The sequence below is a fragment of the Lepisma saccharinum genome, chromosome 3 (genome assembly GCF_977018435.1).
Source record: "Lepisma saccharinum chromosome 3, izLepSacc3.1, whole genome shotgun sequence".
Lineage (NCBI taxonomy): Eukaryota > Metazoa > Arthropoda > Insecta > Zygentoma > Lepismatidae > Lepisma > Lepisma saccharinum.
In genome coordinates, this window is record NC_139231.1 from 56,973,171 (window position 1) to 56,987,537 (window position 14,367).

At 39.7% G+C, this 14,367-nt stretch overlaps 1 protein-coding gene across 7 annotated transcripts in view; it reads right to left on the reverse strand.

Moving 5' to 3' along the window:
- The window catches only part of LOC145985062 (uncharacterized), a 56,843-nt gene extending 42,689 nt beyond the window's left edge, over positions 1-14,154 (reverse strand). Inside the window, exons 1-3 of one of the 7 annotated variants that reach the window (XM_083118617.1) lie at positions 14,040-14,154; positions 9,967-10,193; positions 382-515 (exon numbers count right to left, since the gene is read on the reverse strand). In XM_083118617.1, coding sequence (XP_082974743.1) covers positions 382-515; positions 9,967-10,122 — 290 coding nt within the window. In that variant the 5' untranslated portion in view covers positions 10,123-10,193; positions 14,040-14,154. The other 6 variants (XM_083118611.1, XM_083118614.1, XM_083118612.1 and 3 more) reach the window with 6 other exon arrangements.
- Between the last annotated feature and the right edge of the window lie 213 nt (positions 14,155-14,367).

Genomic DNA, 14,367 nt, shown 5'->3' on the forward strand with positions numbered 1-14,367 from the left:
ATTTAGTTAAGGTCTCAGGATTTACAACATCAAAAGATATTTAAAAGAGGGTCAGTCCACGGTAAGTGTAAGGTTAAGAAACACCAAGAAATGTTAATTATTAAAGCATTCACTGCTTTTATATCCACACAATCCACAAAACATTCACAGGGGTAGCAGCACTTTAAATCTGCCCCTGCTGAGCACTATTCAAAAACATTAACTATAATACTAAGATGTAATTTTAAATTCTAAACACAAAACATTCTATCATTGCCTGCAATTTTAGTTTTCCTGAATACAAACACACACATACATACATACATACATACATACATACATACATACATACATACATACATACATGTAGTAATCTTGAAAAGGATCAAAACATGTACATACATGTCACTTTCCTTGACTTTAACATCCAAAATATAAGTTCTTCGTTCGTCGACTTTCAGTGTTTGCCAGTATTCTCCACCCTCAGATTCATCTTCCAACTGTGCTAAAATTATTTTGTATCTATTTGGTGTTGTCTGCTAGTATAGAAGTGAAAAATATCTTATAAATTTATAGAAAAAAAAAACACACACACTCACAAATTAAATTATTAGAAACTGAAAAATGTGACTGCAGATGGCAAGGTATGGCTCAGATGCTGGCATTTTCGATCTGTAACGTCCCGCTTCTTCTTACGCACATATCTTGAGCATGCAGACAATGACAATTATATTGCATAATGAGTAGTAACCTGTGTTACAAGAAGTGTTCAAACTGGTGGCCAACTGCATTCACACATTCCCAGCATCTTTTGATGAAATTTTAATCTATATACAAGGGCAAATCAAAAAGTCTTTGCGCCAAATTTTTTTTCTAACTTGTTATAAGTGTTATTACAAAAGTGAAATATACGAGTGATGCAGTAGGCTTTTCTTGGAACGGTCCTACTGTAACTTCCGATTTCATCCATGACATGGTGCTGTTATCGTTGGTAAAGATGGCCGGAGTGCTCAGGAAGTCCACACCATATGAGCAGCGAAGTGTTATTCGTTTTTTATGGTGCAAAGGACAAACAGCCACAGATATCCACAGGGAAATGGAGCCAGTGTTTATCAGTGCAAAGTGTGCAGTGGTGGTGCAAGGAGTTTGAAAATGGAGGGAAAATGTGGAGGACAATGAGCAATCGGGCCGACCTCGTTCCTCGCTGACACCGGACAACATTACCCCTGTTGATGAAATGGTGAAAGCTGATCGACGTGTTGATCTGAAGGACATTGCCACTGAACTTGGTATTTCCTATGGTAGTGTTTACGACATTGTTCACGATTCGTTGGGATACTGCAAGGTATTGTGTTGGTGGGTTCCTAAGCTTCTTGATGATGAACGTTGTTCGTCGTTGGTTCTGTGATCAGCCGGCCACCTTCTGTGCAATGGGCATTTCAAAACTTGTGGTACAGTGGGAAAAGTTCCTCAACAGGTGTGGTAATTATGCGGAAAAATAGCAAAAAGTACGTAGAAGATTGTGTATATCTTGTTTTTCTTTTATGGTTTGTAATCTGGCAATAAATAGTTAGGTGCAAAGACTTTTTGCCCTCATATTTGTTCTGTTTTCTTGCCATTGTAAAACACTAGACACAAGTTGTCAGTGCAGTTATTGTGTTGTTATTCTTGATCATTCTGTGAAAGAAAATGCCATTACATTGACATGCAAAAGATGATTATTTAGGTGCCAGGACAGGGCTCAAAGCCACACACTGTCTGAGGGAGATTTCAGACTGGAGCAACAAGCGACACATGTTACATGGGAATGCGCCAATTAACAGCAACGTTTCACAGTGTAGTGGCATGGCAGACCTCAGAAGCCTGCGTTCGATTGGTGAAATCCTGAAGCTACACATGTTGTGTGTTTCTTCAGTGTGAAATCTCCCTGAAGCTCTCGTTGCAGGCTTAATTGTTGTTGCTCGCTTATCAGTACAGCTCTGTTCCTCTTAGCGTGCAGTGTAATTTATCTGTGTTTAATTTCAGTTTGTGTGTGTGCACGTTTGTCGAGTGTGATAAGTCTCTCATAGATCACATGCGTTAGTTTTCCCTGTATAATTTCAATGTGTGTTTTAATAAAATTGTGAGACAATTGAAATGCCAGCCGAAAAGTTCATGTTAGAAGAAATAATTTTTATATGACACTTATGTGAAAACTGAATCATGTTGAGTTGTTTGTAGGCATTTCAAAAACCAGCCCATACAGCTACTTAACTGTTGAAACTGAAACCTTACAGAGAACACAAAAAATAGTCTACAGACACAATCCCCACACGAGGAACTTTGCCTGTTAATCAAAATTTCAACAAAAGATGCTGGGAATATGTGAATGTAGTTTGCCACCAGTTTGGTACAGATTAGTACTTGTTATGTAATATAAATATCATTGTCTGCATGCTCAAGACGTGCGTAAAAATAAGCAGGATGTTATGAATTGAAAATGCTGACATCTGAGCCATGCCTCGGCATCTGCAGTCACATGCAATCTCGGCCCCAAGCCAAACTGAACACCTGTATATTACAAATCTTATGTTTAGACTACACATTTTAACACTAAATGCAGCATTTGCATCATTTCTCAACAGTTTTCATCAGGACCGGACTGGAACTGCCAAGAGGGTGGTGACAATTTTCCTCAACAGGGCACCCGATTGTGGGGAAAAAAGGGTACCGAATGTGTGTTTTTGTAAAGGAACTGAGAGGGCACACAGGGAATTTGCCCGGTATCCCAGTCTGGTCCTGGTTTCATTGATTGTGGCAAACCTGGTACCTTACTTCAAGCCAACCAAGAGGCAATGTAAAATTAAAAATGAAAATACCAAATCAACATCAAAAAATGATGAGTGCTCAACTCAGGAGTAAAATGCTGACAAAGCTTGGGAGTATTTTCTTTTTTATCTTTTATTTAACCCTCCGTAACTTGCGTGGCAGCACTGAGTGCAGCCTTTTTTAAAATTTTGAACTATTTTCCTTACCAGTGCAATAATGGTCGGGAAACACTAGGTAAATTATCTTCACTATTCCCCAAAAACATAGAGCCGTTGGCACCTTTCTTCTGCAGTTCTTTCAGTTGCTTACACACCTCTCAAGTGACCGGTCCTGATTTGCAGTAAGTGCTAGCGTAATTCAACCTCGATTTGCAGCAATAATTGACGTAAATAACATTGGTCTTGATGAATCAGCACTGAGTACCGTGCACGGGACATTTGTGCTGCAATGAGGATGGGCATGAAGGAGAGTTAATTCATCTCCTCATCTCTCATTGTTGTCATGTTTAGCAAAAAAGAAAAGAAAGTAGATATGCAATGCACATAAGCAAAACACAATCACCAGAGCATAAAAAATAAGAGTAAATATTACTTCTATTGTAAGAAGATTGTTGAGAGATGTGTATTAATAAAAATACTGGCATAGAAATAAATTTATTCATTACTTTCAAATGTATTGGGTTGATGCATAAGTTTGTAGTGTTTTTTCACCGTGGCAAACCTATTTTTAACATTCTATTTAATACTAATTTGAGATGTGTGACGATTTTCCATCGCAACTCTCGAAAAATACATCACAATCTTCTCTGCTGTGCTTTGAGAATAGTTCTGCGTAGTTTGCATTTTTTCGGTGTGCTTTTCTCAATAGATGGCAGCACCGACTCTTTAACCCATACACTATTCTTTGCCAGTTGATCGAGTAACAGGATAGGAGCAAGCACGCGAAGCATTCTCTTTATGTAATCGCCCGGGTCAGTTGGGAATATGGCTCGTGCTTCCGCAATTCAATGCAGTATGCATAATGAAGCATTGGGGTGACTGTTCTTCTACATGTGGCAGCGAGTTTAGACCCGTGAACTTTGGATACCCTCTTTGTTACGCAGTACGTGATAGTAATGCAGTGCCACGACAGTGATTGCTTGTTCTTGTGAACAGTTGTTGTTCAATCAAATTCACATATTTTTGGTGTTTTAGACTGTTAGATCGAATACAGGCGTACCTACCATTTCTCCTCCCATGTGGTGACGATTATATGCATATTAAGAAAGACTGGAGCGACCAGTGAACTACGAATTGTGAAGCTTGCAACAAGGTTTGGGGCGACGTAGATTTATGTTGCTAAGAAGATAAGAAGTTGGGAAGGTTAACTTGAGGATATGCGATACTTCTCCCTTTGTCACGAAATGCAGCGATGTGCAAGCATGCGGGTGATGAACTATTCTTGAGGCCAAATCACCCGTTCATCAGATGGTTAGATGCAAGCTACAATAAATGGATTTGACTGTTCGTTTTGGACCAATTTTATGATTGAAAGAGAAGCACGATAGATTGTAGAAGCTATATTAAATTTACCAGAGGAATAAAGGGTGCTAGATTAACGAACAAGTATGTGCCGTTACGTGATTTGACAGTGAAATACAACAAAGTGCTTATAGTCAAATTTGTGTACTTGATTGTGGAGGATTAACTGTTGTAAATGATGAACTAATCGCTCACACTATCTCACCCCTCTTTTTTTGCGACAAACGAACTGATTATGCAACCATTGAATTTAAAGCGTAAATTGAAATTACGTGCGTATTGAGCATGAGTATTAAAACTTCGTAGATTGTGAAAGAGCGCTATACATCCCCTGTTCTTAACCTTCATGCCATTTAGACATATATCTACCATTTTTGAGTGTCTTACGGTGAAAGTTACATTTTAATAAAATTGTAAGGAATCTCGTAAGTAGGACGAAAGTATACAATCTAGTCCAATTTGAAACAGTTTCTTTTGAAAATAGTTATTCATGCCAAAGATATTTGTAATGTTGCGCAGGTGCATAATTTACGCATAGATTCACGTTTGAATGTATATGAATTAAACATTGTTGTTCATTAAGTTAAATAGAATTTGCATAAAATTGTTACATAAAAATGAATGAGCAAAAAGCTTGAAAATGAAGAATACAACGTCGTAACTGAACAAATTGAAATTTAAGAATTGTGATTCTTCAATGTTTGTAATGAGTGGTCGAGGATATGCTAGATAATAAATTGTTATTGTTGAAACTAAAAACTTAAGTAACGCCTTTTCCTTGATAAACAATTGATTGCAAGTACCTACTTTGACATTAGGCTTATGTTGTATACTGCATAACTAACATATTATTAAGTGAACATTCTGGGTGTGTATTTTTTATGAGTTGTGAAGGCGATGAATGTGTTCTTGCATTTACATGTCGTAAAATGAATACAATAATGTTGTTTTGAAGTATTATCTTGGCTTATTGGAGATCCCTGTATAGGGTAGAAACGAGCATTTTACCCAGTGTTCTTTGTTTCTAAATTTCAAGACTTTATATGCTACTTGGTCGAGGTGTTTATCCACAGCCTCAACCTGACTTCCATATTTGTATTTAACTCCCATAAACGATCCAAGTACACGTTATAGATGAACAAAAGACATAAATTAATCCGTAATCCTTCATTGTGTATGACTCTCTACCAACGCTGGGGCAGTTTTTCAATTCAATGCCTGAAGAAATCAGCTGATTCGGGGTTGAAAGGGTCATCAAACCAAGTTTGAAGAGCATTTTCGTTACCAAAGGAGCTTACTTGAAATTTGATGGATTGAGCTGAAAGGTAGCAATCCGATGGCCCAAGGAGGATGTGGAATAACTACTCAACCAAGCTCCTCGATAGCAGCTTTTATCATGTTAGCGGAGTGTGGGTGTGGATTATCATGTCTCAGCACTTGATGGTGTCTTCCTGGCCTACTTGCTGATTTGGTTGTTTTCATTTAAAGCGTGCAGTATCCTCAACCTTACCCATGGAATGCAAATGTCGCACGATGGTTGAATGGTCACACTTCATCACATTTGCCAATTCTCGAATCGACTGATTTGGATCCTCTTAGATTAAAGTGTTTAAACTGTCTTAATTAAAGCCCAGTGGTTTTCCTGAACATGGAGATACACTTAACTCAAAAATGCCCTCTTTGGAATGATGAAACCATTTTCTTGCCCTGCTTTCTCCGTTGGTATTCTCCCTGTAGAAGGGCCAAATGTTTTGAGCCTCCTCCACTGAATTTGCCCCTATGTTAAACTCAGATAGAAAAATATATCGGAAATGCTTTTTTTCTCACTGGACACTTATTGTTCTTCTGCCCATAAATAACAGTCTTTCTTCAAATCTGTAAACTTCAATGTGTATTCACAAGCACAACAATGACACTTCAATTGATGAACATTAAACGATAAACAAACTCCTAACACCGCAGTGTTGCCATACCAAACCCAAACGCTATGAACTTATGCATCAACCCAATATAACTAAATATTTGAATTCTTTTCCATGGACACAATATTACTTCTATTATGCACCTTCCTGACATATTTAAATTTTAATATTCTACATGCATTTTCTGGTTTTAATTTGCTGTGTATGGGAGAGGGGAGGAATCTGGCCAGTTGTTCTAAGTACTTTTTTGTTCCATGTATTTCTTTATTGCCAGGCATAAGTGCTCCTTTTTATTTTTAAATTATAAAATATCTTTTCCGATGGCTGAGAAGCCATTTGAAACAAACCTGCATGAACACTAGTTGGATAGGAGAAAGGGCATTGTAAAGAGTTGATACCGAGACAGAATTGTGCACTGTGAATTACCAGCTACAGAACCTCGATTTTACGTTTTTCATGAGACCGAGACGAAAAACGTAAAATGCAGGATGTAAAATCCAAGAATGTAAAAACTGGGATTCCACTATATTAAGTAATCAGGGGAAAGATTGAGCCTTAATAAGGTTCCTAGCTACTTCTTGTGTTTTTATTCAAAGTATTCTCTGTGTATACTGTGAATAACAAAAGGGAAGTTTCCTTCATGAGTCATTGCTTGCTTTATGGTGAGAATAACACATTAGCAACTCAATAGAGAATCTATGACTTCACAAATCAGAGAATCCAAAATTACTGCCATAATATTATCATATGCTTGTAAATAATGTACAAAAAGAGTTGTGTATATATATATATATGCATACATATATATAAAAAGTGAAAGAGGAGAGAGAGGAAACACTGACCGGACGCAGAAAAACTTCAAACTTTCGTGATGGTATGTCACATCTTCAGGAGTAGAGAAACGTTGTAGAACTTTGTGACAATAAACGAAGAGTTAGCGTGACCTGCAGTGTTGCCAGGTCCCAAAAAAAGTGTTGACAGTGCCACAAAAAATATAGGTGGTTTTTTGCCAGGCTTGTTGACAACTGTGAGTGGTGGGGGGAAAGGTGGTGGTGAGGGTGAGGATAGGGGATGAGGGGCGTTACTGGGTGGCCTTGTTCAGGCCTGGGGGTGTGGTTGCATTCATGGTCGATATGTAGGCCCTCTCCCATTTTCTACGTATTGAGGTGTTGGTGGATTCGGGCAAGGAGTGGACGATCGCTACCTGGAAGCAGTCATTAAAAGGAATATTGTGGTGATTGGTGTGAATGGCAACAGCAAAGTCCAGGTTTTGGGTGGAGGAGCGGTGGTTGTTGATGCGGAGGTTCAGGGCTGTGGATGTTTCCCCCAGGTAGAAGCTCCCACAGATGTTGCAGGTGAGGATATAAATTAGGTTAGAGCTGTAGCAGGTTCCTTTGGGGGTAGAGGGTGAATTTGCCGGTGTCAGTATGGATCTGGAGGGTGCAGGAAGTGATAAATATGGGGCAGGTTTTGCACCTTGGGTGGTTGCATTTGTGGGCGGGTGCGAGTTGATTGTGAGTAGGTGGATTGTGGTGGACCAGGATGCCTACATATCGACCATGAATGCAATCACCCCCCCAGGCCTGAACAAGGCCACCCATTAATGCCCCTCATCCCCTATCCTCACCCTCACCACCACCTTTCCGCCCCACCACTCACAGTTGTCGACAAGCCTGGCGAAAAAACCACCTATATTTTTTGTGGCACTGTCAACACTTTTTTTCAGGGCCTGGCAACACTGCAGGTTACGCTAACTCTTCGTTCTTGTCACAAAGTTCTACAACGTTTCTCTACATACATACATACATACATACATACATACATACATACACAGGGTGCTCAGAAATTCCCCTTTAAAAACTCCTTGGGCTAGCATAGGGGACTGAGTAGACAATATTTGAAATAGGAACCCATGTCCGGAAACGTACAGTTTCCGTGCTACAACCATGACATTGTGTCAGATGTGCCTGTGTTGGTATGCAACTGGGTAGGCAGTACATGACGTCAGAAGATCACCTGATGACCTAAAGTGTAATAATTTATTACAACCATGTCAAATGAGATGTTACGTCAGGTACAGAAGTGAATGACATGTCAATAACACTTGTGTCGACAGTGGAACACAACAATTTGTTTCTGTCTTCTGCACTGGATGTGTCGCAAACAGCACTGCCACTGCTCAACTACAACAGTGGCTCGATGTAACGACCACCAACGTCGTTGCACACATTGGACCGATGAATCATGTTCCGATACACTCGCTCCATCACACCTGGTGTCCCGTCAATCTCTTGTGCAGCGACCATAACTCATGCAAGCAGTTCATTCTCTGTCTCTACAGGAGTCTCATACACCATACTCTTCATATGACCCCACAAAAAATAGTCCAATGGCATTAAATCTGGCTATCGTGGGGGTCACGCAGTTGGACCACATCAGCCTATCCATCTTTGCCCAAATCTTCGGTTAAGATGTCTCCGAACGTCACATATAAAGTGAGGCGGTGTGCCATCGTGCTGAAACCACAGTTCCTCACAGACGTTCAATGATACAGCATCCAAGAACAGGGCCAATTCTTCCTAGGAAGATCAAGCACGCGGCACACGTTAGCCTGGCTGGAAGAAGATACGGCCCGATCACATGACCATCCAGAATACCTGACCACACGTTGATAGCAAATCTGTGCTGGAATCCCCGGACATACATCGCATGAGAGTTTTCGTCTGCCCAGACATGGCTGTTTCGAGAATTGAGAACACACTCCCTAGTGAATTTACATTCATCTGTGAACAGAACTCGACGTGGAAACTGGGGCTCGTTGATGCAGAAACCATGTGCAGAAGTTAACACGTGGTACAAAATCAGCTGGTCTCAAAGCCTGTACCCGTTGGTGGTGGTAAGGATGTAGTTGTTGCTCATGCAGAACCTCCCACACGATGCTGCGAGAAACACCCATTGCACATGCAATTGTTTGCGTACTTGTTGATGGGTCCTGTTCAACGTGGTGCAGTACAGCCTCTTCCAATTCGGGCATGCGGCATCTCTTTGGAGCACCACAGTCCTTCCTGTTGGCAGTGAAGGTACCTCGTTCTTGGAGCCATTGCGTAATGCTGGCAAAAAGGGTATGCGATGGAGTCGCACATTGTGGATAACACTCTTGATACAGCCGACGAGCTGCTCTTTCATTCCCTTCTGCTGCGCCATACACACGGATCATGTCCGTGTATTCTGCAAACGTGTACTCAACCATGTTCATCTGAGCCACACAGGCACGTGAATGGGGCTCCAGGCAGGATAACGTGGCAGGGTAGACATCTCGTGCCATCAGGTGATCTTCTGATGTCATGTACTGCCTACCCGTTTGCATACCAACACAAGCACATCCGACACATTGTCATGGTTGTAGCACGGAAACAGTAAGCTTCAGGACATGGGTTCCTATTCCACATATTGTCTACTCAGTCCCCTCTATCAGCCCTAGGAATTTGTAAGGGGAAATTCCGAGCACCCTGTCTGTGTGTGTGTATGCATGTGTGTGTGTGTGTGTGTACACACACACACACACACGCACACACACACACATATGTAACATTGCGCCCTGAAATATTTCGTGAACAACAACAAATATTGAAAAACTGCTTTCGCAGATATATAGGTATGGGAGGGGCTCATGAAAATAGTGGACACAATCTGTGTTCCAATATCGGTATCAGCTCAGCTCTACATGTTTCTCTTACCAGTTTGGTCTTGCTGAATTTTTTAATGATGCGATCAATTTCAGACTGTTTCAACAATATACTGGGTTTTGGTTGAGGTGAAACTTCATTTCCCTCCTGAATACAAACTTCTCTGGCAGTAGAGCTAACAGTATTGTTCTCTATGTTAGTTGTCATTGTAGAAGTAAGTATGCTATGAAGTGATAAAACATAGCTTTCTTATTGAGCATGCCCACTAAGTCTTCGTTCTGAAAAAGAAACAGGCTTAAGGTTTTGTTCAAATAGAACAAGATTGATATACAAACACAGTTCTTGAATAGTATTTTCAATACAACAGTAAATACAAAGTGTTTTCCAAAAATAATCCTTTAATCTTCTAATACAAAATTAAATATAATAATTTTGGGATTGATGATACCCACTGACCCATGAATACTCAAAGTTTTACAACTTTCTATTGAACCTGGGTGTTTAGAAGTAGTATATGGAACTATTTTTTTCATTTTTACAGAGTAACCAGGACAACACATGGTCCATTCTTTATTTTTATTTCAGTTGTTTCAAGTATTTTTTTCTACCTCTTGAGTCAATCAGATGAATGATGAACTAGGGAATGGGATGATGAGACAAACACAATGACACATCCATGCCAGGTTTTTGAACCTGGGGCCTCCAGCAATAAATTCAAAGAAAAATTTAAAATCTCTGATACAATTGACGGTAAAATTCAAGTTTCCCCGAAACGCATTTCTTCAATTTTACAGGAGAAAGTACTTACCGAAAAGAGTTTCTGTATATTCTATAAAGGTCTGGGAAGTGCTTTTTCACCTCACTGAATGAATTTTCACGGAAAATCATCTATTTTTGAACATTAATGTCTCTCCGATGCACGAAACCTGTTTCATTGATGTCCTTCTACTACGTGAACCAAATTTTGTGTGCGCTTGATGATGTAACAACCGGTCAGTTTTTCCAAACATGCAGTTTTCCTACTGTGTAACAGTAGTATAACGTAAATGAACGTATGTAACTGTGCATCATTTGTGAATACGAACTTGTGAGAAGATGACGTGCACAGGATGAGTGGTACTTACCTATCTGCTTCGCGGAACATTCCTTAAGGTGTATTGACGTTTTTTTTTTTATCAAAGCAATTGCAATTCTTCACTATTTTCGTTTGAAATTTTCGAATCGAAACTCCCACCGATTCCGGGCTCCGCCCCTGGGGTAATTGACCTACCGCCCCCAACCACTAATGCGGCCCCGCCTCCCCTCCGGCTCCCCACCTTTTTCTATAGACTCCCTGTTAAAGGCATGTTAGAAATTGGCCGGAGTCACTTGCCCCCAAATGAGCCCCAAACTCTTAAATTTGAAGAAATCCGTTTCCAGGATACAGAAAACTTACCTCAATTTCACCACGCATCCACGACACGTACAATGCCACAGGAACTTATTACGGTAAGTAGTTTCGGTACTACTGTATTATCGTATGAAGGAAACACCTAAGAATCATATATTTCGCAGTTTCATGCATCGGAGACACATTTCTTCAATTTTACACAAGAAACTACTTACGGAAATGAGTTTCTCAAAGGTTTACAACCTTTGTCGATATATATTCTTCCTAAAACTTCATCGTACAATGCAGCAGAACAATAAATAATCACTTTTCATGTAATAATATTGCGCATTTTGTGAAAATAGACAACATCATGCCGTTGTTTCAAGATGTACCTGCAGATGGCTCTAGCATCGGAAGTCACGCGATCTCGCTAGTGGAATCAGGGTTTCCAAACACGCGATTTTTTTCGAGAAACGTGCACTTTTTTTTCGAGAAAATGGCATGTCATGGATTTGACTTTAGGTTATTATCGGGCACAGAAGATCCCTTGGATTATTGTATAAGGAATTCAACAAACTAAATCCCAAGGCGAGGAAAAATTTGCTGGAGGAGAAAATCGAGAAAAACCGATGTTGTCCGGATATGCGTGATTGAACGTACTGAGGACATTTTTCGATGATGAAGCACATATTTAGGGGTGAAATAAGTGCTAATGGAACCTAACCTAACAGGCCTAACCTAACCTCGTAGGCATACCTCGTTCCCGTGAATGGTTAGTGACAGAAAGTGTAAAAAAAAAAAAAAACTTACTTACCCTACGGTTGCCAGAGTGCCGGCTGTCTGCTAGCACGGTTTTGCGTGATTGAACGTACTGAGGACATTTTTCGATGATGAAGCACATATTTAGGGGTGAAATAAGTGCTAATGGAACCTAACCTAACAGGCCTAACCTAACCTCGTAGGCATACCTCGTTCCCGTGAATGGTTAGTGACAGAAAGTGTAGAAAAAAAAAACTTACTTACCCTACGGATGCCGGAGCGCCGGCTGTGGGCAAGAAGGATGTGTCATGGAAAATACGTGAAAGATGCTGTGAAGGTAAGTTAATCTCTTAATTTTTACTAACGTAACCTAAACAAACCAAAACTAACGTAACCTGGCTAACTTTGCATGTTTCGTGACTTGAAAGTATAATTTCAAAAACCCAATAATTCGTGGAACATAGGAATTTTCATGCACAATAGAGTTGGAAACACTGATATTTGAAAACAAAAGAAGTGTTATTATTCGCAAAGCAAGTGATATCGCACCGTGACGTGCTTTCCGTAGCATTCAGGAAAATGTGTTTGTTTTCGTGCAAAAAGCATAATGGCACCTTCGACTATGTTCCGCAATACATAATTGGTAAATACTAACCACGAGAAACACAAAATATCCGATTTAAATGTGTCTCCAATCTATGAAACTGTTAATTATTTCGGACTTCTTTACATTGCTAACGTGTTATTTTCGAATGTGGAACATTTCCTAAAGTGAAATAATGCATATCACTGTATATTTCTTAGATTTACGAGTACTTACCGTTACTTGTTGTTTTGAATCTGTAACACATTATAGCCGTGATAGCGTACTGGTTTAGGGGGCCTTCTGAGAGTGTTTTGTCAATTTATGCAGTGTTGCAACCTCATTCACCGGAAAATAACTACTTTCGTGCCCGGATTTGAAATTATGCTAATACGTCACAAACCATTGACGTTAGCCTCACAAACCATTGACGTTAGCCCCACAAACCACTGATGTTAGCCCCAAAAACCATTCACGTTAACCCCAAAAACCATTTTCCGTAAGGTTAGGTTAGGCAAGCATAGTTAAAAAAAAAATAATTAAAAATACCAGACACGTCATGTTCTAGTGAAAACGCGGCGAGGCTGAAACACTGGCTACGGGGTTGCATCATCTTAACACACGGAACATTGCACTCTAATGCAGAAAACAAATTGCGGGAGCAGAAACAGCGTGTCGGACAGAGATTTTCGCAGAAAACAACACGCATTCACATTAAAATGGATCAAATCTACATTCAGGAACTTCCACAACGCTAAAGAAAATGATTTCCGTAAGTACTTTCTCCTGTAAATTTGAAGGAATCCGTTTCCCTCATACGATAATGTTACCGTAGTTTCTTCTGTAAAAATGAAGAAATCTGTCCGCACAATAGTAAACTAGTACCGTAGGTATTTTTCGATGAAGAAGGTTGCAACACTGCATAACCACTGATCATCGACAACGCTAGTCAAGATTACTCCGCCATATTGCGTGTAACGCAAGCGAAAACGAACAAACCATAATAATTACTCGATATATCGAAAATTGAGATTATTTGCGTGAAAAAACGAAATGGCACCTTCAAGAATCCTTAGGAATGCAGAATACGTAAGTACCAATGTAAAAAAGAAGAAAATAAAGAAATTCCAGCCGTTTCGGGGATACTTAACATTTAATCAAAAGAACTTGATACCTTTCTACGGAATAAATAATTAATGATCATAGTATAATAAACACATATTCAAAAAAAATCAGATGTCAAAAACAATAAACTCGTCTTGTTAATTGTCCCTCTACGCACAATAATGACGCAGGAAGCTGAAACAACCACAGAGAGTTTCATTGCATTAGTCAGTCTGTGCAAAAACAAAACAGAATAATAAATAAGTAAATAATAATAATAAAAAAAACTATATGTAACCAAATTACCGGAAATAATATGAACTTGTCGTAATGGACACAGTTTGAGTTTACATTTACAGTTTACTCTGTACTGCTTCCTTCCTTCCTTCTTCTTTGAGTGGCACACACCGCCTATGAGCGATTTCTTGCCAGGGGTCCTATTTGGTTTGTTATGAGAAAGTTTGTTTAGAAAAAAAAAGTTTGTTTACATTCCAAGTGTCTGTTTGTTTATGTTACAATGTTGTTTTTTCGTGCAAAGCTGTACAGTATCCACATGACATCAGACCGTGGCTCGTAGAGTAGAGTCGAAAGGGACATCGGAAATGGAATACCCACACGGTGTAACTGTTTGTAT